Source organism: Conger conger, chromosome 3 (genome assembly GCF_963514075.1).
Source record: "Conger conger chromosome 3, fConCon1.1, whole genome shotgun sequence".
Lineage (NCBI taxonomy): Eukaryota > Metazoa > Chordata > Actinopteri > Anguilliformes > Congridae > Conger > Conger conger.
This window is the reverse complement of record NC_083762.1, coordinates 17,612,210-17,634,680: the sequence shown is the minus strand read 5'-3', so window position 1 is coordinate 17,634,680 and position 22,471 is coordinate 17,612,210. Positions and strand designations below refer to the sequence as shown.

Sequence of the window (22,471 nt, the reverse complement as noted above, 5' to 3'; positions counted from 1 at the left end):
TTATTATATGCCCTGCTGATATTAAAATGAAAATATCTGACAGGTGTTATATACTGTATAGTCAACATTCACACAGAAAATAAATATTAATAATTTAGAAATGTACAAAATATACTGGCCTGAGGGCTCCTAAATGACTCCAGTTGATAAATAGTACCACACCATTCACAAGTGACAAAATGGCTGCCATATTTTCAAATAAAATAAGTCACAGGGCCCTCTCATTCTACATTATACTCTTATGCAGTGCTTATCAGACAGCAAGGAAGCTTTGGGTGCTCTTTGATCATTTTCTCCAAGAAATGTCTTCTAGTCTATGAAGAACTATATAATGAATACTGCGCTGAAGAGGAATGAACCCTGTTAAATATGGATTCCTATGACTCATTGTGAAGGAACATATTAAAGTTTTAACATGCAAATCATTTTAGTGAGTCCACAAGGATGCAAGATTTATATGGGTAATAGATTTTTACACAGCCTAGACACTTCTCTTGGTACGACTAGGTTTCCAAATGCACACTAAATATCATCAATTGGATTATTCGGGGGTAGTTCTGGGATTTCACTGCATATAGGCTATATTGTGTAACCTGTAAAAACCTTTCAGATAATGTAGCTGGTGATTCTATGTTGCTTTCCATGTAACAATAATGAAAATAAACATGCAACTTGGAAGTCAGCAGAGGAATGAATACCTCTGAAAAGCTTTATTCAAAGTGGTTTTAAAGAACAGCACATTAGCACGGTACACTGAAAACATGAGGAATGTTCATTTTGAAGGTAATCATGTTGAAATATACTTAAAATATGATCAAATATAATCACAATGTACTCCAAATATGTTTGCAGTTCGATACATCCACAAATCCCCGACCAAATTTGGACAGAAGGTAATTGGGGATGGCAAAGAAAACTACTGACAGAAAAATAAAAGTGGAAAGCAACCAATATAAATATTATGAAGTAATAAGAGAATGAAAGATTAAAATAATTGACAAACAAGAAGAAGCAAGATGTCTGATGGAAGGAGAGAGAGAGATGAAGAGAAAAGTACTCTGTGTTTTTTTGGTATAACCCCCATAAAGGTTATATTCAACATGGGCTTTCAGCAGTTCAGGGAGTCTTCGGATGATGACAGAAAACTATCCCGATTGGTTCGGATGAATCAATAATGCAAAGATGAATGCAATCAATTATTAATTTAAATGTGAAAATTACACCCACAAATGGATTTGAAGCCTCAATATTCCCACCACATCTTCATTATTCTTTCGAGATGGCATTTCTAGGATATTATTTCATTCTAATTATGCAATGTCACACTACAGCTAAAGAGAATGAGTCTTTCACATCATTACCATCTGAATGACAACTGAATGAGAAGCATAAAATGAGCAGTTTCAAGCTCCAAATTGTTTGAAATCCTGTTACTTTGAGTACCGGTACAAAAAAGTTGATTACGGCTAGTGTAGAGCACAAATGAACAGCTAATTAAATGTATCACATGATTATTGTATTGTAGATTTTCCTTACTGATGGTACATATATAGGAAGAAGGTGGAATGACAGATGAATTTAATCTGGTTTATGATTTTATGGTATGTAGTGACATCTCTAAGACTAAACATAAAGTGTTTTTTAACCTCTTATTATATCAATTCTCTCCAACAACACACTTCTTTGTCAAATAGCCCATTTATAGAACTATGTAATACTAATCATAACATTGACAATATTACAACATCAGAACATCAGAAATTCTCAATAATTAATAAATCAATTGAATCACAATAATACAATAAAGTAAAGAGGTATTAAATTATGGGAATCACTGTTCCCGATAATACAGTGCTCTGATCTTAAGTGAAAAGTTTTAAATGTGCTACTGGTTTCCAATAACACTGGCAAGGCAGTGCCCAGTGATGTCAGAGGGCAGATAGAGGTCAGAGGTCAAAGGACACTGGAAGTAAAATAGAAATGGAAGAGAATGATGTCACAAAAACTGCAGGATGACTACCCTCCTCCATGCTAGCAGGGGGCATGGGTTTGAAGGCCGAACTATGTTGGACAACTGGAAGCTGTTAATATTTAATATAATGAGCCTAATATATACAGAGCAAGCCATGTTTGTGAAAAACTGTAGAATATACACATGGGCTTTGCTGACCAAGCTTTGAAGCCCAATGTATTTCTGTGACATCATTACACACTACCTGACCTCCTCGGACATCATAGACTGATTAATAGCAGATGCTGCTTTTTGATTGGACGACAGTATGACTGTCATAATTATGGGAGGCACTGCTCCCGATAATTATTGCCTACATTGGTAACGTAACGTTATTATCACTTGGCAATAAAAAAGAATTTGTATGAATCACTGTTACTGAGAATTAGTTTAATTAAGAAAGCACTTTCAGAAGGATCGTGCTGCTGCCCCTGCCAGATGAAGCTGAAAATAAGGACAAAGACCTTTTCATTCAAAGACCTGAAAAAGAACACAATGCAATGTACACTGTGTGTTCAACACTAACCCACAGTGGGAGAGACAGCCAGAGGTGAGGCCGCACGTCAGTCACTGCACCAGTCAAAGTGAATGAGTTCTATGTCATGTCATGTCAATGATTATCCATCTTGTCTATCCTCTAAACAAATCCTGGACAACACGAAACAATGTTGAAAATACAACAGCTGTTTTTGAATAGCTCGCGGTTTGCTGTTTTTGCTGTCTTGAAGAACACCCAGGGTTTTTCTCAATGAAAAAAAAAAATATCCAGGGAATGTGTTAGGGGACGGGGTTATGGTGGCTGTTTGGGCCCATACAACCTCAATTTCTGTTCTACCCAAACTCTTTCCCTGGGTGTAGCTTAATTGTTTTTTGTTTTTTATAAACCCAAATGTAATACTCGCTTGATTGTTGCAACAGTGGTGGACATTTTCTGAAATACGTTTCAGAAAATCCCTTGGGTGCGCTTCAAACTTTGCACAATGAAGAATGTTTATAAATCTCTTTATAAATGAGGCCCTGTGCTACTTAGGCAATAACTCTCACATGCAGTATATCTGCCCCTGCGTTGGACACTCATGTTACACGCTGGTGGAATTCTGGAGGAAAACGGAGGGGAGTAAACAGGTGAGCGGTCAGCCCCGGCGGTCAGCCCCGGCGGTCAGGGCCGGGGCGGCGGATCTAGAAGGAGTTGTCGATGTTCCACACGTCCCCGCTCAGAGCGTTGGCGGCTCCCTGCAGCGTCCAGGTGAGCAGGGCCAGCTGCCGACGGAAGCGCGCCTCGTCGAAGAGACGCGGGTCGGAGCGCAGCAGGGCCAGGTGCTCCGTGAGAGCGGCGAGCGTGTGATCTCCTCGGCCGTGCAGAACGTGCCGGAAGGGCGTCTCCACCGCGGACACGTACTGCGACAGGAAGTAATATTCCACCTGCGGACAGACATGTAGGCATTCTTCAGCTGGGATGTACTTTATTGAATCTTGTGGGGTAATCTGCAGTTGACCCATATTAGCGACATTGGAGCAGCGGGCAGCCACACCCAGGGACCAACTCCAGTTCTGAGGCCAGTGCTTTGGTCAAGGGCAATAGCAGCATACCTAACCTGACAAGCATGTTACTCCATGCTCACTCAAATTACCCAGCTGTACTACCATCTACGCAAACTGTTCACTACCTCAATCACTTACATGACATCATAATAAATCATGCTTGTTGCATTCAGTGATTCCCTCACATTGTATTAACAAACCTATTTACTTAAAACGTATTGCTGGTTTTTGACAACTCTGCACTTTTGCTGGAAAAAAACGGTCAGTTTATAAGAATAGAATACTGATGACAAAAAAGGCATCTGTACACGTCACAGACTGTTCACAAGCTAATACTCAAGAGTTGCTCTACATCTGGACATCAACAAAGCACTGGAAACAGGCAGATAATTGTTAGGACAGATGTTTGTGTAGATAGAAACAGATTCAATGATACATGGATCATAGATTGGTTAATTTAATGATCATGGCATTTCACAGGTGTATGAAGTTGCCATGGTAATGGTCATGCTGGCAGTGTTCGTTTTTTGTGTTGGATTATATCATTATCCAATTATGGCCACCAGGGTGCTGTCGGACATATCATAATAGGTTTACTGATATTATCACACAAATGCCCTGGAGAGTCACCTTTGTTCCAGCAGAGGTAAAAGATACACGTTTGCACTACTAATGGGCAAGTACCACATTTCTACAGCTCTTTACTCCCCCTAGTGGACTCTATATTTATGTCCTGAAACCCCAACACTGCAGCAACTATGAACTGAAGCAGCCCGTTGTGACAGAACCAGACACAAATGGTCGCAATGGGCGTGGCGTTACCCGCATGATGCGTGTGTTGTAGAGCCGAGTCACCCTCTCGTCCCGGATGTCGCTGTTCATTATGGCCTCCCGCAGAGATTCGGCTGCACGGTTATAATCCCCGCGCGCACTGAAGACCCACTGGGGAGAGATACCTCTGACCTGGGGTGTGCAGGAGGGGGGATGGACGGATAGTAGAACATCAACTGTACCACCAACTGCCCACTCACACGCGTACAGTTATGCAAGAACACTCTCTTACACTGAGGCACAAAGTACAGTCAATCTGTTTGCTGGAGTTTGAGGGAGTCTGAGTGTGTGTGTGCGTGTGTGTGTTTGTGTGTGTGTGCATGTGTGTGTGTCTGTGCATGTGTTTCTGAATGTGTGTGTATGTGTGTGTGTTTGTGTGTGTGTGCATGTGTGTGTGTCTGTGCATGTGTTTCTGAATGTGTGTGTATGTGTGTGTGTCTGCATGTGCATGTCTGCACGTGTGTGTGTGTTTGTATGTGTGCGTGCGTGTGTGTGTGTGTGTGTGTGTGTGCCTGTGTGTGTGTCTGAACATGCGTAGCAGCACGTGTGTGTGTGTGTGTGTGTGTGTGCATGTGTGTGTGTGTGTGTGTGCGTGTGTGTGTGTGTGTCTGCATGTGCATGTCTGCACGTGTGTGTGTTTGTATGTGTGCGTGCGTGTGTGTGTGTGTGCCTGTGTGTGTGTCTGTACATGCGTAGCTGCACGTGTGTGTGTGCGTGTGTGTGCGTGCGTGTGTGTGTGTGTGTGCCTGTGTGTGTGTCTGTACATGCGTAGCTGCACGTGTGTGTGTGTGCGTGTGTGTGAGCGTATACCTTCAGCTCACTGGAGTACTTGTTGAGCTGGGAGCTGAAGTGCAGGGCGGTGCTGCTGTAGCAGGTGATGTCCAGGGGCAGGATGTGATCGTGGGCCAGCCGCAGCACCATCAGGCCCACCAGCTCCCCTAAGCTGCGCCCCAGCGCCCCCAGACGCCCCTGCAGCATCTCCTGCAGGCGGTCGGCCGTGTCGAACTGCGTGTTCACGAAGGGGTACGGACGGCTTTCCTGGAGGGGCAGGGACAAGCGCCACAATTTACCGTGAGGCAGCAGTAATGCAATGCAGAGGAAAACGCGACTAGTTGGTCGGACATAAGAGCATTGGGTCCCAATTCCAGGTGGAACACTGTTGTGGCACCAACGAATTATGCGCATTAGCTCACCCGCTGATTTGAGAATACAGGTGAATAAATATAATAGTGATGTAGGACATTAGCTATGCAACAAATTATGCAATAAGAAATCTGGGCATAGCTGCCCATAGTCTAAAGTGGGACAAAGGAGTGATACCAGTTGCTAGCGGAGTGGGCGGGTGTGTACCTTGGTAAAGCGAAGCTCCATAGCTGGGACCCCGCCGAAGGCTGTGAAACTGTAGGCGCCGCTGTTCAGAAACATCGGCTTCACTCTGCCAGAGAGACGCTTTTTTCAGATAACATCATGCAGTGGCCTGACTAGGCTTAGCTGACATAAGAGCCAGGAGTGCTACTGAGCCAGCGATGCATTGTGGGTTTCAAATAAATTAAGGTTTCAAATGCTCACAGGCGAAGGGTTTTTCACACTTTTCAAACAAAGACCAGATCAATTTGTAAAGGTCAATTTTATAGTCATAGTGAACTTGACTCTGAATATGACTCAAGGATTTTTTTTATAATACCTATAAAAATACCGCATTTGTATTTTTATCTAACATAAATGATTGATATATTCTGATATATTCTGTTCATATGCATTAGCTATACAGTGGCATTATGTTAAAATAATGACGGATGAACAAACAAACATGTGTGCAACCTTCTCTTGCAGTGGGAAAGCGGCTGAATGGCTAATGTAAAATTTGATGGCTCCAAACAGACAGTCAATCATAGTTGTTCTTTATTAAATATGAAGCATGATATTTTCTAGAGCAGGTGGTTGGTATTGCTGCATAGAGTGGGTGAGGTGCTCCCTTCAGCAAGAGCAGGGAAATGTGGTGGCATCACCAGATTCTTTTCATTCCTGTTGTAATTTTGGAATCATAATTACAGTAGAACAAAAAATATCCAATATCCAAGAATTAAATTACATTATCAGAGTAAAAACGGAGTCGCTGTCGTACAGAGCAGTACCATTTTAAAACATAATGACAAAAAGTCAAACCATTGACTGGTATAATTGGGTTTTGTACCTGACAAGAATGAATCAAGTACAAAAAGTATTGATATAATAAAACTGTTTGTGACTGAATTTATATCAGTAGCTCAAACTGTGATTTATGAATTTGCCACAGAACTAGCTCAATAAATGAGGTGAGACCAAGGAAGTATTTTATTCATAAATAATGAATTATTGAACGTGGTTTTTTGGAACAAACATAAGATCATAATAAATTGGGTGTTTTCCAGAGCAGGTGATGAACTCACATCTGGGTCTTCCAGTTACCGCCCAGGCTCTCTGTGTGTGCATAGATGGTCTGACCCGAGTGCTTTGGGTGCTCTACCTGCCAATAGAGTGCCCAAATTAAACCCAACACACGGCCCAATGCAGTTCACACACAGAAAGAAGAAAGGTTTAAGGCCAACAGCAAAGCCTTTCACACCTGCTTTATGACTGTCTCGATGAGATCTGCCAGCAATGGGCTGGTGTACGCGTGGAGATTGTCATCACCTGAACAGAGACATTCAGAAACACGAGGGGCTTGAGGGACTAATGCGACAGTAATAATTACAGGACATTTTTTTCCTGTGATTTATTAGAAGAAGCTGAATTGTTTTTCCTGGTTGAGTTATGCAGGGGCAGATCTGTCATTTTCTGATGAATGACAACTTCAATACCGACTACTTCAGCCAATGACAACATTACAGCGAATGTAAGACAGAAGCAGTCATTACCCAGAATAGCCATGTCCAAACTGAAATAGGCCACAGCTTTAAGGTGCAGCATAGTGAGATAACCCTGTTAACAAGAAGACATCTCAGTCACAGAATGCAAAATATTTCATAGCAACCACAATCCATGGTTTTTGTTCTGGTCACAAAACACAGATTTCACAGAGAAAAGAAGGGGGGCATTACGCACCTCCAACCACTCAGTGGCCCCCACACTGCCAAAGTCCCCTGCATCCCAGCTGACAAACAGCAAACTCCTTCTGGGGTAGAATCCTAGAACACACATACACAAACTCAGTGGCATGGACGGCTGTGTGTATTTGGTGCTGGTGGTTTTCATTCCTGCCTCAGATCTCACTTGCACTGAAAGCAAAGTGAAGGAAATGTATTTTCGCGAAATGTGGTCAACACATTCGCTCAACAGATGAGAGATCTTGGGTCTGTTCCAGATTTGAGGAATCAACTTTGAAACATAAACCTGAAGTCTGTCTTGCTTGAGTGAGATGTGGACTGTCTGGGTTTGGTGGTTCTACAGCAGTGAGTCCAGAATCAGATGATAGAGATCAATCCCGCTCAGTCAGGCTTAAAGCCAACCATGTGCGTTCATGGTGAACTTTAAAAGCCATTTCAAATCAAAGGCATAAAAAATGATTTAACATGGATTCTGAGAAACACAGCGCATCATTTTTCCACGTGAATTTAAATAGGGTCTATGATGAGGGCAATACCTACATATTCAATAAAAAAGCATGGGCTACCTCAACGGTAGCACAGTATAAAGGGTGCTAGCAAACATTTGGTAAAGTAGTGATTCAAGTTGTTTATTGTTTTTACTAAAGCTACTTATTGTGCTTAATTTTGTCCTATGCTTATGTAACCATTTAATAAGTTGAATTTACAATCAGTGATCACTTTATTAGGTAGACCTGAACACCAGCTTATTAATGCTAACATATAATCAGCCAATCATGTGGAAGGCATAAAATGCATAAACCCATAGAGATGTAATCAAGAGGTTCAGCTGAACAAATATATGAATGGGAATGAAATGTGATCTTAGTTACTTTGACTGTGGAATGATTGTTTGCAAGACAGGGTGATTTGAGTATCTCAGAAACTGCTAATCTTTTTAGATTTATTGAGAGAGAATGGTGTGAAAAACAAAAAACATCGAGTGAGAAGCAGTTATGCAGGCAAAAAGGCGGTCAGAGGAGAAAGTGGTGTTGTGTGAGATAAAGGAAGCATTGGATTTCAAGATGGAACATTGTAGTGATTCAAAGGTTTTGTGTTCCCACCAGAGTCCCACCAGAGTCGTTCAGTTTTCAAAAGCACAAATGATGCTAAATGCACAAAAAACCGCGTTTGGACTGCTTCATGATTTGTGATTGAATCACAAATGAGGATTATGGAATGACGTCCGTCATACATTGTTAAGTGGAGACACGTGCAGATACTTTCCAACTTGAAAAATGTTTAATAATCTATGCAAAAATATTCTGTGTGGGTCTCCCCTTCCCTCCAACAGGGAGTGGCATTCGAAGATTCCCTGGAAAAAATGAAGAGGCTAAGCTGCCAGTGGGCTCTGTGGCGCAATGGATAGTGCATTGAACTTCTCAATAAAACACTGTTATTCAAAGGTTGTGGGTTCAAGTCCCACCAGAGTCGTTGATTTCTCAAAAGCACAAATGATGCAAAATTCCCAAAAGACAACATTTGGACTGCTTCATGATTTCTGTTTGAATCACAACTGACTGACAAATGAGGATTATGGAATCCACAGACGTCCGTCATATATTGTTAAGTGGAGACATGTGCAGACACTTTCCAACTTGAAAAATGTTTTAAAATCTATGCATTCCACTTTTGATGGAAAATGTTTTTTTTATCCCACCCAAAGACAAAATTATTCTGTGTGGGTCTCCCCTTCCCTCCAACAGGGAGTGGTATTTCAAGATTCCCTGGAAAAATGAAAACACCCAGCTGCCAGTGGCCTCTGTGGCGCAATGGACAGCGCATTGGACTTCTAGATAAAACACTGTACTTATTCAAAGGTTGTGGGTTCGAGTCCCACCAGAGTCGTTCAGTTTTCGAAAACACAAATAAGGCAAAATTCCCAAAAGGCCACGTTTGGACTGCTTCATGATTTGTGATTGAATCACAACTGACTGACAAATGAGGATTATGGAATCCACAGACGTCCATCATATATTGTTAAGTGGAGACATGTGCAGACACTTTCCAACATGAAAAATGTTTAAAAATCTATGCATTCCACTTTTGATGGAAAATGTTTTTTTTTTATCCTACCCAAAGACAAAAATATTCTGTGTGGGTCTCCCCTTCCCTCCAACAGGGAGTGGTATTCGAAGATTCCCAGGAAAAAACTAAGAAGCTTTCCAGCCAGTGGGCTCTGTGGTGCAATGGACAGCGCATTGGACTTCTAGCTAAAACACTGTAGTTATTCAAAGGTTGTGGGTTCGAGTCCCACCAGAGTTGTTCAGTTTTCAAAAGCAGAAATTATGCAAAATTCCCAAAGGCCACGTTTGGACTGCTTCATGATTTGTGATTGAATCACAACTGACTGACAAATGAGGATTATGGAATCCACAGACGTCCATCATATATTGTTAAGTGGAGACATGTGCAGACACTTTCCAACATGAAAAATGTTTAAAAATCTATGCATTCCACTTTTGATGGAAAATGTTTTTTTTTTATCCTACCCAAAGACAAAAATATTCTGAGTGGGTCTGCCCTTCCCTCCAACAGGGAGTGGTATTTGAAGATTTCCAGGAAAAAACTAAGAAGCTTTCCAGCGAGTGGGCTCTGTGGTGCAATGGACAGCGCATTGGACTTCTAGATAAAACACTATAATTATTCAAAGGTTGTGGGTTCGAGTGCCAGCACAGTCGATTAGTTTTCAAAAGCACAAATAATGCAAAATTCCCAAAAGGCCACGTTTGGACTGCTTCATGATTTGTGATTGAATCACAACTGACTGACAAATGGGGATTATGGAATCCACAGACGTCCGTCATATATTGTTAAGTGGAGACACGTGCAGATACTTTCCAACTTGAAAAATGTTTAAAAATCTATGCATTCCACTTTTGATGGAAAATATTTTTTTTTTATCCTACCCAAAGACAAAAATATTCTGTGTGGGTCTCCCCTTTCCTACAACAGGGAGTGGTATTCAAAGATTCCCTGGAAAAATGAAAAAACCAACCTGCCAGTAGGCTCTGTGGTGCAATGGATAGCGCAATGGACTTCTAGATAAAACACTGTAGTTATTCAAAGGTTGTAGGTTCGAGTCCCACCAGAGTCGTTCAGTTTTCAAAATCACAAATTATGAAAAATTCCCAAAGGCCACGTTTGCACTGCTTCATGATTTCTGTTTGAATCACAACTGACTGACAAATGAGGATCATGGAATCCACAGACGTCCGTCATATATTGTTAAGTGGAGACACGTGCAGATACTTTCCAACTTGAAAAATGTTAAAAAATCTATGCATTCCACTTTTGATGGAAAAATGTTTTTTTTTTACCAACCCAAAGACAAAAATATTCTGAGTGGGTCTGCCCTTCCCTCCAACAGGGAGTGGTATTTGAAGATTCCCTGGAAAAATGAAAAAACCCAGCTGCCAGTGGGCTCTGTGGCGCAATGGACAGTGCATTGGACTTCTAGATAAAACACTGTAGTTATTCAAAGGTTGTGGGTTCGAGTCCCATCAGAGTCGTTCTGTAATCAAAAGCACAAATTATGCAAAATTCCCAAAGGCCACGTTTGCACTGCTTTATGATTTCTGTTTGAATCACAACTGACTGACAAATGAGGATCATGGAATACACAGACGTCCGTCATATATTGTTAAGTGGAGACACGTGCAGATACTTTCCAACTTGAAAAATGTTTAAAAATCTATGCATTCCACATTTGATGGAAAATGGTTTTGTTTTATCCCACCCAAAGACAAAAATATTCTGTGTGGGTCTCCCCTTTCCTCCAACAGGGAGTGGTATTCGAAGATTCCCTGGAAAAAACTACGAAGCCTCTCAGCCAGTGGGCTCTGTGGTGCAATGGACAGCGCATTGGACTTCTAGATGAAACACTGTAGTTATTCAAAGCTTGTGGGTTCGAGTCTCACTAGAGTCGTCCACTTTCCAAAAGCACAAATGATGCAAAATGCCCAAAAGGCCACGTTTGCACTGCTTCATGATTTCTGTTTGAATCACTACTGACTGACAAACGAGGATTATGGAATCCACAGACGTCCGTCATATATTGTTAAGTGGAGACATGTGCAGATACTTTAAAACTTGAAAAATGTTTAAAAATCTATGCATTCCACTTTTGATGGAAAATGCTTTTTTTTCCCACCCAAAGACAAAAATATTCTGTGTGGGTCTCCCCTTCCCTCCAACAGGGAGTGGTATTTGAAGATTCCCTGGAAAAATGAAAAAACCAAGCTGCCAGTGGGCTCTGTGGTGCAATGGATAGCGCATTGGACTTCTAGATAAAACACTGTAGTTATTCAAAGGTTGTGGGTTCGAGTCCCACCAGAGTCGTTCAGTTTTCAAAATCACAAATGATGCAAAATGCCCAAAGGCCACGTTTGCACTGCTTCATGATTTCTGTTTGAATCACAACTGACTGACAAATGAGGATCATGGAATACACAGACGTCCGTCATATATTGTTAAGTGGAGACACGTGCAGATACTTTCCAACTTGAAAAATGTTTAAAAATCTATGCATTCCACTTTTGATGGAAAATGCTTTTTTTTTTTCCACCCAAAGACAAAAATATTCTGTGTGGGTCTCCCCTTCCCTCCAACAGGGAGTGGTATTTGAAGATTCCCTGGAAAAATGAAAACACCCAGCTGCCAGTGGGCTCTGTGGCGCAATGGATAGCGCATTGGACTTCTAGATAAAACACTGTAGTTATTCAAAGGTTGTGGGTTCGAGTCCCATCAGAGTCGTTCTGTTATCAAAAGCACAAATTATGCAAAATTCCCAAAGGCCACGTTTGCACTGCTTTATGATTTCTGTTTGAATCACAACTGACTGACAAATGAGGATCATGGAATCCACAGACGTCCGTCATATATTGTTAAGTGGAGACACGTGCAGATACTTTCCAACTTGAAAAATGTTTAAAAATCTATGCATTCCACTTTTGATGGAAAATGTTTTTTTTTTATCCCACCCAAAGACAAAAATATTCTGTGTGGGTCTCCCCTTTCCTCCAACAGGGAGTGGTATTCGAAGATTCCCTGGAAAAAACTACGAAGCCTCTCAGCCAGTGGGCTCTGTGGTGCAATGGACAGCGCATTGGACTTCTAGATGAAACACTGTAGTTATTCAAAGCTTGTGGGTTCGAGTCTCACCAGAGTCGTCCACTTTCCAAAAGCACAAATGATGCAAAATGCCCAAAAGGCCACGTTTGCACTGCTTCATGATTTCTGTTTGAATCACTACTGACTGACAAACGAGGATTATGGAATCCACAGACGTCCGTCATATATTGTTAAGGTGAGACATGTGCAGATACTTTAAAACTTGAAAAATGTTTAAAAATCTATGCATTCCACTTTTGATGGAAAATGTTTTTTTTTCCCACCCAAAGACAAAAATATTCTGTGTGGGTCTCCCCTTCCCTCCAACAGGGAGTGGTATTCGAAGATTCCCAGGAAAAAACTAAGAAGCTTTCCAGCCAGTGGGCTCTGTGGTGCAATGGACAGCGCATTGGACTTCTAGCTAAAACACTGTAGTTATTCAAAGGTTGTGGGTTCGAGTCCCACCAGAGTTGTTCAGTTTTCAAAAGCAGAAATTATGCAAAATTCCCAAAGGCCACGTTTGGACTGCTTCATGATTTGTGATTGAATCACAACTGACTGATGAGGATCATGGAATCCAAAGACGTCCGTCATATATTGTTAAGTGGAGACACGTGCAGATACTTTCCAACTTGAAAAATGTTTAAAAATCTATGCATTCCACTTTTGATGGAAAAATGTTTTTTTTTTACCAACCCAAAGACAAAAATATTCTGAGTGGGTCTGCCCTTCCCTCCAACAGGGAGTGGTATTTGAAGATTTCCAGGAAAAAACTAAGAAGCTTTCCAGCGAGTGGGCTCTGTGGTGCAATGGACAGCGCATTGGACTTCTAGATAAAACACTATAATTATTCAAAGGTTGTGGGTTCGAGTGCCAGCACAGTCGATTAGTTTTCAAAAGCACAAATAATGCAAAATTCCCAAAAGGCCACGTTTGGACTGCTTCATGATTTGTGATTGAATCACAACTGACTGACAAATGGGGATTATGGAATCCACAGACGTCCGTCATATATTGTTAAGTGGAGACACGTGCAGATACTTTCCAACTTGAAAAATGTTTAAAAATCTATGCATTCCACTTTTGATGGAAAATATTTTTTTTTTATCCTACCCAAAGACAAAAATATTCTGTGTGGGTCTCCCCTTTCCTACAACAGGGAGTGGTATTCAAAGATTCCCTGGAAAAATGAAAAAACCAACCTGCCAGTAGGCTCTGTGGTGCAATGGATAGCGCAATGGACTTCTAGATAAAACACTGTAGTTATTCAAAGGTTGTAGGTTCGAGTCCCACCAGAGTCGTTCAGTTTTCAAAATCACAAATTATGAAAAATTCCCAAAGGCCACGTTTGCACTGCTTCATGATTTCTGTTTGAATCACAACTGACTGACAAATGAGGATCATGGAATCCACAGACGTCCGTCATATATTGTTAAGTGGAGACACGTGCAGATACTTTCCAACTTGAAAAATGTTAAAAAATCTATGCATTCCACTTTTGATGGAAAAATGTTTTTTTTTTACCAACCCAAAGACAAAAATATTCTGAGTGGGTCTGCCCTTCCCTCCAACAGGGAGTGGTATTTGAAGATTCCCTGGAAAAATGAAAAAACCCAGCTGCCAGTGGGCTCTGTCGCGCAATGGACAGCGCATTGGACTTCTAGATAAAACACTGTAGTTATTCAAAGGTTGTGGGTTCGAGTCCCATCAGAGTCGTTCTGTAATCAAAAGCACAAATTATGCAAAATTCCCAAAGGCCACGTTTGCACTGCTTTATGATTTCTGTTTGAATCACAACTGACTGACAAATGAGGATCATGGAATACACAGACGTCCGTCATATATTGTTAAGTGGAGACACGTGCAGATACTTTCCAACTTGAAAAATGTTTAAAAATCTATGCATTCCACATTTGATGGAAAATGGTTTTGTTTTATCCCACCCAAAGACAAAAATATTCTGTGTGGGTCTCCCCTTTCCTCCAACAGGGAGTGGTATTCGAAGATTCCCTGGAAAAAACTACGAAGCCTCTCAGCCAGTGGGCTCTGTGGTGCAATGGACAGCGCATTGGACTTCTAGATGAAACACTGTAGTTATTCAAAGCTTGTGGGTTCGAGTCTCACTAGAGTCGTCCACTTTCCAAAAGCACAAATGATGCAAAATGCCCAAAAGGCCACGTTTGCACTGCTTCATGATTTCTGTTTGAATCACTACTGACTGACAAACGAGGATTATGGAATCCACAGACGTCCGTCATATATTGTTAAGTGGAGACATGTGCAGATACTTTAAAACTTGAAAAATGTTTAAAAATCTATGCATTCCACTTTTGATGGAAAATGCTTTTTTTTCCCACCCAAAGACAAAAATATTCTGTGTGGGTCTCCCCTTCCCTCCAACAGGGAGTGGTATTTGAAGATTCCCTGGAAAAATGAAAAAACCAAGCTGCCAGTGGGCTCTGTGGTGCAATGGATAGCGCATTGGACTTCTAGATAAAACACTGTAGTTATTCAAAGGTTGTGGGTTCGAGTCCCACCAGAGTCGTTCAGTTTTCAAAATCACAAATGATGCAAAATGCCCAAAGGCCACGTTTGCACTGCTTCATGATTTCTGTTTGAATCACAACTGACTGACAAATGAGGATCATGGAATACACAGACGTCCGTCATATATTGTTAAGTGGAGACACGTGCAGATACTTTCCAACTTGAAAAATGTTTAAAAATCTATGCATTCCACTTTTGATGGAAAATGCTTTTTTTTTTTCCACCCAAAGACAAAAATATTCTGTGTGGGTCTCCCCTTCCCTCCAACAGGGAGTGGTATTTGAAGATTCCCTGGAAAAATGAAAACGCCCAGCTGCCAGTGGGCTCTGTGGCGCAATGGATAGCGCATTGGACTTCTAGATAAAACACTGTAGTTATTCAAAGGTTGTGGGTTCGAGTCCCATCAGAGTCGTTCTGTTATCAAAAGCACAAATTATGCAAAATTCCCAAAGGCCACGTTTGCACTGCTTTATGATTTCTGTTTGAATCACAACTGACTGACAAATGAGGATCATGGAATCCACAGACGTCCGTCATATATTGTTAAGTGGAGACACGTGCAGATACTTTCCAACTTGAAAAATGTTTAAAAATCTATGCATTCCACTTTTGATGGAAAATGTTTTTTTTTTATCCCACCCAAAGACAAAAATATTCTGTGTGGGTCTCCCCTTTCCTCCAACAGGGAGTGGTATTCGAAGATTCCCTGGAAAAAACTACGAAGCCTCTCAGCCAGTGGGCTCTGTGGTGCAATGGACAGCGCATTGGACTTCTAGATGAAACACTGTAGTTATTCAAAGCTTGTGGGTTCGAGTCTCACCAGAGTCGTCCACTTTCCAAAAGCACAAATGATGCAAAATGCCCAAAAGGCCACGTTTGCACTGCTTCATGATTTCTGTTTGAATCACTACTGACTGACAAACGAGGATTATGGAATCCACAGACGTCCGTCATATATTGTTAAGGTGAGACATGTGCAGATACTTTAAAACTTGAAAAATGTTTAAAAATCTATGCATTCCACTTTTGATGGAAAATGTTTTTTTTTCCCACCCAAAGACAAAAATATTCTGTGTGGGTCTCCCCTTCCCTCCAACAGGGAGTGGTATTTGAAGATTCCCTGGAAAAATGAAAAAACCAAGCTGCCAGTGGGCTCTGTGGCGCAATGGATAGCGCATTGGACTTCTCGATAAAACACTGTAGTTATTCAAAGGTTGTGGGTTCGAGACCCACCAGAGTCGTTCAGTTTTCAAAATCACAAATGATGAATAACTGCCCAAAGGCCACGTTTGCACTGCTTCATGATTTCTGTTTGAATCACAACTGACTGACAAATGAGGATCATGGAATACACAGACGTCCGTCATATATTGTTAAGTGGAGACACGTGCAGATACTTTCCAACTTGAAAAATGTTTAAAAATCTATGCATTCCACTTTTGATGGAAAATGCTTTTTTTTTTTCCACCCAAAGACAAAAATATTCTGTGTGGGTCTCCCCTTCCCTCCAACAGGGAGTGGTATTTGAAGATTCCCTGGAAAAATGAAAACACCCAACTGCCAGTGGGCTCTGTGGCGCAATGGATAGCGCATTGGACTTCTAGATAAAACACTGTAGTTATTCAAAGGTTGTGGGTTCGAGTCCCATCAGAGTCGTTCTGTTATCAAAAGCACAAATTATGCAAAATTCCCAAAGGCCACGTTTGCACTGCTTTATGATTTCTGTTTGAATCACAACTGACTGACAAATGAGGATCATGGAATCCACAGACGTCCGTCATATATTGTTAAGTGGAGACACGTGCAGATACTTTCCAACTTGAAAAATGTTTAAAAATCTATGCATTCCACTTTTGATGGAAAATGTTTTTTTTTTATCCCACCCAAAGACAAAAATATTCTGTGTGGGTCTCCCCTTTCCTCCAACAGGGAGTGGTATTCGAAGATTCCCTGGAAAAAACTACGAAGCCTCTCAGCCAGTGGGCTCTGTGGTGCAATGGACAGCGCATTGGACTTCTAGATGAAACACTGTAGTTATTCAAAGCTTGTGGGTTCGAGTCTCACCAGAGTCGTCCACTTTCCAAAAGCACAAATGATGCAAAATGCCCAAAAGGCCACGTTTGCACTGCTTCATGATTTCTGTTTGAATCACTACTGACTGACAAACGAGGATTATGGAATCCACAGACGTCCGTCATATATTGTTAAGTGGAGACATGTGCAGATACTTTAAAACTTGAAAAATGTTTAAAAATCTATGCATTCCACTTTTGATGGAAAATGTTTTTTTTTCCCACCCAAAGACAAAAATATTCTGTGTGGGTCCCCCCTTCCCTCCAACAGGGAGTGGTATTTGAAGATTCCCTGGAAAAATGAAAAAACCAAGCTGCCAGTGGGCTCTGTGGCGCAATGGATAGCGCATTGGACTTCTCGATAAAACACTGTAGTTATTCAAAGGTTGTGGGTTCGAGACCCACCAGAGTCGTTCAGTTTTCAAAATCACAAATGATGAATAACTGCCCAAAGGCCACGTTTGCACTGCTTCATGATTTCTGTTTGAATCACAACTGACTGACAAATGAGGATCATGGAATCCACAGACGTCCGTCATATATTGTTAAGTGGAGACACGTGCAGATACTTTCCAACTTGAAAAATGTTTAAAAATCTATGCATTCCACTTTTGATGGAAAATGTTTTTTTTTTATCCCACCCAAAGACAAAAATATTCTGTGTGGGTCTCCCCTTTCCTCCAACAGGGAGTGGTATTCGAAGATTCCCTGGAAAAAACTACGAAGCCTCTCAGCCAGTGGGCTCTGTGGTGCAATGGACAGCGCATTGGACTTCTAGATGAAACACTGTAGTTATTCAAAGCTTGTGGGTTCGAGTCTCACCAGAGTCGTCCACTTTCCAAAAGCACAAATGATGCAAAATGCCCAAAAGGCCACGTTTGCACTGCTTCATGATTTCTGTTTGAATCACTACTGACTGACAAACGAGGATTATGGAATCCACAGACGTCCGTCATATATTGTTAAGTGGAGACACGTGCAGATACTTTAAAACTTGAAAAATCTTTAAAAATCTATGCATTCCACTTTTGATGGAAAATGTTTTTTTTTCCCACCCAAAGACAAAAATATTCTGTGTGGGTCTCCCCTTCCCTCCAACAGGGAGTGGTATTTGAAGATTCCCTGGAAAAATGAAAAAACCAAGCTGCCAGTGGGCTCTGTGGCGCAATGGATAGTGCATTGGACTTCTAGAAAAAACACTGTAGTTATTCAAAGGTTGTGGGTTCGAGTCCCACCAGAGTCGTTCAGTTTTCAAAATCACAAATGCCCAAAAGGCCACGTTTGCACTGCTTCATGATTTCTGTTTGAATCACAACTGACTGACAAATGAGGATCATGGAATACACAGACGTCCGTCATATATTGTTAAGTGGAGACACGTGCAGATACTTTCCAACTTGAAAAATGTTTAAAAATCTATGCATTCCACTTTTGATGGAAAATGCTTTTTTTTTTTTTACCCAAAGACAAAAATATTCTGTGTGGGTCTCCCCTTCCCTCCAACAGGGAGTGGTATTTGAAGATTCCCTGGAAAAATGAAAAAACCAAGCTGCCAGTGGGCTCTGTGGCGCAATGGATAGCGCATTGGACTTCTAGATAAAACACTGTAGTTATTCAAAGGTTGTGGGTTTGAGTCCCACCAGAGTCGTCCACTTTCCAAAAGCACAAATGATGCAAAATGCCCAAAAGGCCACGTTTGCACTGCTTCATGATTTCTGTTTGAATCACTACTGACTGACAAACTTGGATTATGGAATCCACAGACGTCCATCATATATTGTTAAGTGGAGACACGTGCAGATACTTTCCAACTTGAAAAATGTTTAAAAATCTATGCATTCCACTTTTGATGGAAAATGTTTTTTTTATCCCACCCAAAGACAAAAATATTCTGTGTTGGTCTCCCCTTCCCTCCAACAGGGAGTGGTATTTGAAGATTCCCTGGAAAAATGAAAAAACCAAGCTGCCAGTGGGCTCTGTGGCGCAATGGATAGCGCATTGGACTTCTAGATGAAACACTGTAGTTATTCAAAGTTTGTGGGTTCGAGTCCCACCAGAGTTGTCCACTTTCCAAAAGCACAAATGATGCAAAATGCCCAAAAGGCCACGTTTGCACTGCTTCATGATTTCTGTTTGAATCACTACTGACTGACAAACGAGGATTATGGAATCCACAGACGTCCGTCATATATTGTTAAGTGGAGACATGTGCAGATACTTTAAAACTTGAAAAATGTTTAAAAATCTATGCATTCCACTTTTGATGGAAAATGCTTTTTTTCCCACCCATGGACAAAAATATTCTGTGTGGGTCTCCCCTTCCCTCCAACAGGGAGTGGTATTCGAAGATTCCCTGGAAAAATGAAAAAACCAAGCTGCCAGTGGGCTCTGTGGCGCAATGGATAGCGCATTGGACTTCTAGATAAAACACTGTAGTTATTCAAAGGTTGTGGGTTCGAGTCCCATCAGAGTCGTTCTGTTATCAAAAGCACAAATTATGCAAAATTCCCAAAGGCCACGTTTGCACTGCTTTATGATTTCTGTTTGAATCACAACTGACTGACAAATGAGGATCATGGAATACACAGACGTCCGTCATATATTGTTAAGTGGAGACACGTGCAGATACTTTCCAACTTGAAAAATGTTTAAAATCTATGCATTCCACTTTTGATGGAAAATGTTTTTTTTTTATCCCACCCAAAGAATAAAATATTCTGTGTGGGTCTCCCGTTTCCTCCAACAGGGAGTGGTATTCGAAGATTCCCTGGAAAAAACTACGAAGCCTCTCAGCCAGTGGGCTCTGTGGTGCAATGGACAGCGCATTGGACTTCTAGATGAAACACTGTAGTTATTCAAAGCTTGTGGGTTCGAGTCTCACCAGAGTCGTCCACTTTCCAAAAGCACAAATGATGCAAAATGCCCAAAAGGCCACGTTTGCACTGCTTCATGATTTCTGTTTGAATCACAACTGACTGACAAACGAGGATTATGGAATCCACAGACGTCCGTCATATATTGTTAAGTGGAGACACGTGCAGATACTTTCCAACTTGAAAAATGTTTAAAAATCTATGCATTCCACTTTTGATGGAAAATGTTTTTTTTTCCCACCCAAAGACAAAAATATTCTGTGTGGGTCTCCCCTTCCCTCCAACAGGGAGTGGTATTTGAAGATTCCCTGGAAAAATGAAAACACCCCAGCTGCCAGTGGGCTCTGTGGCGCAATGGATAGCGCATTGGACTTCTAGATAAAACACTGTAGTTATTCAAAGGTTGTGGGTTCGAGTCCCATCAGAGTCGTTCTGTTATCAAAAGCACAAATTATGCAAAATTCCCAAAGGCCACGTTTGCACTGCTTTATGATTTCTGTTTGAATCACAACTGACTGACAAATGAGGATCATGGAATACACAGACGTCCGTCATATATTGTTAAGTGGAGACACGTGCAGATACTTTCCAACTTGAAAAATGTTTACAAATCTATGCATTCCACTTTTGATGGAAAATGGTTTTTTTTTATCCCACCCAAAGACAAAAATATTCTGTGTGGGTCTCCCCTTTCCTCCAACAGGGAGTGGTATTCGAAGATTCCCTGGAAAAAACTACGAAGCCTCTCAGCCAGTGGGCTCTGTGGTGCAATGGACAGCGCATTGGACTTCTAGATGAAACACTGTAGTTATTCAAAGCTTGTGGGTTCGAGTCTCACCAGAGTCGTCCACTTTCCAAAAGCACAAATGATGCAAAATGCCCAAAAGGCCACGTTTGCACTGCTTCATGATTTCTGTTTGAATCACAACTGACTGACAAATGAGGATCATGGAATCCACAGACGTCCGTCATATATTGTTAAGTGGAGACATGTGCAGATACTTTCCAACTTGAAAAATGTTTAAAAATCTATGCATTCCACTTTTGATGGAAAATGTTTTTTTTATCCCACCCAAAGACAAAAATATTCTGTGTGGGTCTCCCCTTCCCTCCAACAGGGAGTGGTATTTGAAGATTCCCTGGAAAAATGAAAAAACCAAGCTGCCAGTGGGCTCTGTGGCGCAATGGATAGCGCATTAGACTTCTAGATGAAACACTGTAGTTATTCAAAGGTTTTGGGTTCAAGTCCCCCCAGAGTCGTCCACTTTCCAAAACCACAAATGATGCAAAATGCCCAAAAGGCCACGTTTGCACTGCTTCATGATTTCTGTTTGAATCACAACTGACTGACAAACGAGGATTATGGAATCCACAGACGTCCGTCATATATTGTTAAGTGGAGACACGTGCAGATACTTTCCAACTTGAAAAATGTTTAAAAATCTATGCATTCCACTTTTGATGGAAAATGCTTTTTTTTCCCACCCAAAGACAAAAATATTCTGTGTGGGTCTCCCCTTCCCTCCAACAGGGAGTGGTATTCGAAGATTCCCTGGAAAAATGAAAAAACCAAGCTGCCAGTGGGCTCTGTGGTGCAATGGATTGCGCATTGGACTTCTAGATAAAACACTGTAGTTATTCAAAGGTTGTGGGTTCGAGTCCCACCAGAGTCGTCCGCTTTCCAAAAGCACAAACGATGCAAAATGCCCAAAAGGCCACGTTTGCACTGCTTCATGATTTCTGTTTGAATCACTACTGACTGACAAACGAGGATTATGGAATCCACAGACGTCCATCATATATTGTTAAGTGGAGACAGGTGCAGATACTTTCCAACTTGAAAAATGTTTAAAAATCTATGCATTCCACTTTTGATGGAAAATGTTTTTTTTATCCCACCCAAAGACAAAAATATTCTGTGTGGATCTCCCCTTCCCTCCAACAGGGAGTGGTATTTCAAGATTCCCTTGAAAATGAAAACACGCAGCTCCCAGTGGGCTCTGTGGCGCAATGGATAGCGCATTGGACTTCTAGATAAAACACTGTAGTTATTCAAAGGTTGTGGGTTCGAGTCCCATCAGAGTCGTTCTGTTATCAAGAGCACAAATTATGCAAAATTCCCAAAGGCCACGTTTGCACTGCTTTATGATTTCTGTTTGAATCACAACTGACTGACAAATGAGGATCATGGAATACACAGACGTCCGTCATATATTGTTAAGTGGAGACACGTGCAGATACTTTCCAACTTGAAAAATGTTTACAAATCTATGCATTCCACTTTTGATGGAAAATGCTTTTTTTTATCCCACCCAAAGACAAAAATATTCTGTGTGGGTCTCGCCTTTCCTCCAACAG

General features: G+C 41.3%; 1 protein-coding gene and 19 non-coding genes across 26 annotated transcripts in view; 19 read left to right on the top strand and 1 right to left on the bottom strand.

Moving 5' to 3' along the window:
- Positions 1–672: 672 nt before the first annotated feature.
- tfr2 (transferrin receptor 2) overlaps positions 673–22,471 on the bottom strand; it is a 52,006-nt gene continuing 30,207 nt past the window's right edge. For all 7 annotated transcript variants that reach the window (XM_061237037.1, XM_061237038.1, XM_061237040.1 and 4 more), the window contains 8 exons: positions 7,469–7,551; positions 7,282–7,345; positions 6,990–7,057; positions 6,814–6,890; positions 5,735–5,819; positions 5,195–5,422; positions 4,376–4,516; positions 673–3,433 (listed from right to left, as the gene is read on the bottom strand). In XM_061237037.1, the coding sequence (XP_061093021.1) occupies positions 3,191–3,433; positions 4,376–4,516; positions 5,195–5,422; positions 5,735–5,819; positions 6,814–6,890; positions 6,990–7,057; positions 7,282–7,345; positions 7,469–7,551 (989 nt within the window). In that variant the 3' untranslated portion in view covers positions 673–3,190. The remainder of the gene's footprint in view (positions 3,434–4,375; positions 4,517–5,194; positions 5,423–5,734; positions 5,820–6,813; positions 6,891–6,989; positions 7,058–7,281; positions 7,346–7,468; positions 7,552–22,471) is intronic.
- On the top strand, positions 9,267–9,357 carry trnar-ucu (transfer RNA arginine (anticodon UCU)). The gene is given in 2 exon segments: positions 9,267–9,304; positions 9,322–9,357. It is a non-coding gene; the product is annotated as a tRNA-Arg (tRNA).
- Positions 9,685–9,774, top strand: trnar-ucu (transfer RNA arginine (anticodon UCU)). The gene is given in 2 exon segments: positions 9,685–9,721; positions 9,739–9,774. It is a non-coding gene; the product is annotated as a tRNA-Arg (tRNA).
- On the top strand, positions 10,932–11,021 carry trnar-ucu (transfer RNA arginine (anticodon UCU)). Its single transcript is given in 2 exon segments — positions 10,932–10,968; positions 10,986–11,021. It is a non-coding gene; the product is annotated as a tRNA-Arg (tRNA).
- Positions 11,761–11,850, top strand: trnar-ucu (transfer RNA arginine (anticodon UCU)). Its single transcript is given in 2 exon segments — positions 11,761–11,797; positions 11,815–11,850. It is a non-coding gene; the product is annotated as a tRNA-Arg (tRNA).
- Positions 12,175–12,264, top strand: trnar-ucu (transfer RNA arginine (anticodon UCU)). The gene is given in 2 exon segments: positions 12,175–12,211; positions 12,229–12,264. It is a non-coding gene; the product is annotated as a tRNA-Arg (tRNA).
- Positions 13,005–13,094, top strand: trnar-ucu (transfer RNA arginine (anticodon UCU)). The gene is given in 2 exon segments: positions 13,005–13,041; positions 13,059–13,094. It is a non-coding gene; the product is annotated as a tRNA-Arg (tRNA).
- trnar-ucu (transfer RNA arginine (anticodon UCU)) lies at positions 14,248–14,337 on the top strand. Its single transcript is given in 2 exon segments — positions 14,248–14,284; positions 14,302–14,337. It is a non-coding gene; the product is annotated as a tRNA-Arg (tRNA).
- Positions 15,077–15,166, top strand: trnar-ucu (transfer RNA arginine (anticodon UCU)). Its single transcript is given in 2 exon segments — positions 15,077–15,113; positions 15,131–15,166. It is a non-coding gene; the product is annotated as a tRNA-Arg (tRNA).
- On the top strand, positions 15,491–15,580 carry trnar-ucu (transfer RNA arginine (anticodon UCU)). Its single transcript is given in 2 exon segments — positions 15,491–15,527; positions 15,545–15,580. It is a non-coding gene; the product is annotated as a tRNA-Arg (tRNA).
- trnar-ucu (transfer RNA arginine (anticodon UCU)) lies at positions 16,320–16,409 on the top strand. The gene is given in 2 exon segments: positions 16,320–16,356; positions 16,374–16,409. It is a non-coding gene; the product is annotated as a tRNA-Arg (tRNA).
- Positions 16,735–16,824, top strand: trnar-ucu (transfer RNA arginine (anticodon UCU)). Its single transcript is given in 2 exon segments — positions 16,735–16,771; positions 16,789–16,824. It is a non-coding gene; the product is annotated as a tRNA-Arg (tRNA).
- trnar-ucu (transfer RNA arginine (anticodon UCU)) lies at positions 17,564–17,653 on the top strand. Its single transcript is given in 2 exon segments — positions 17,564–17,600; positions 17,618–17,653. It is a non-coding gene; the product is annotated as a tRNA-Arg (tRNA).
- trnar-ucu (transfer RNA arginine (anticodon UCU)) lies at positions 18,394–18,483 on the top strand. Its single transcript is given in 2 exon segments — positions 18,394–18,430; positions 18,448–18,483. It is a non-coding gene; the product is annotated as a tRNA-Arg (tRNA).
- Positions 18,799–18,888, top strand: trnar-ucu (transfer RNA arginine (anticodon UCU)). Its single transcript is given in 2 exon segments — positions 18,799–18,835; positions 18,853–18,888. It is a non-coding gene; the product is annotated as a tRNA-Arg (tRNA).
- Positions 19,213–19,302, top strand: trnar-ucu (transfer RNA arginine (anticodon UCU)). The gene is given in 2 exon segments: positions 19,213–19,249; positions 19,267–19,302. It is a non-coding gene; the product is annotated as a tRNA-Arg (tRNA).
- Positions 19,625–19,714, top strand: trnar-ucu (transfer RNA arginine (anticodon UCU)). Its single transcript is given in 2 exon segments — positions 19,625–19,661; positions 19,679–19,714. It is a non-coding gene; the product is annotated as a tRNA-Arg (tRNA).
- trnar-ucu (transfer RNA arginine (anticodon UCU)) lies at positions 20,454–20,543 on the top strand. Its single transcript is given in 2 exon segments — positions 20,454–20,490; positions 20,508–20,543. It is a non-coding gene; the product is annotated as a tRNA-Arg (tRNA).
- trnar-ucu (transfer RNA arginine (anticodon UCU)) lies at positions 21,697–21,786 on the top strand. The gene is given in 2 exon segments: positions 21,697–21,733; positions 21,751–21,786. It is a non-coding gene; the product is annotated as a tRNA-Arg (tRNA).
- Positions 22,110–22,199, top strand: trnar-ucu (transfer RNA arginine (anticodon UCU)). The gene is given in 2 exon segments: positions 22,110–22,146; positions 22,164–22,199. It is a non-coding gene; the product is annotated as a tRNA-Arg (tRNA).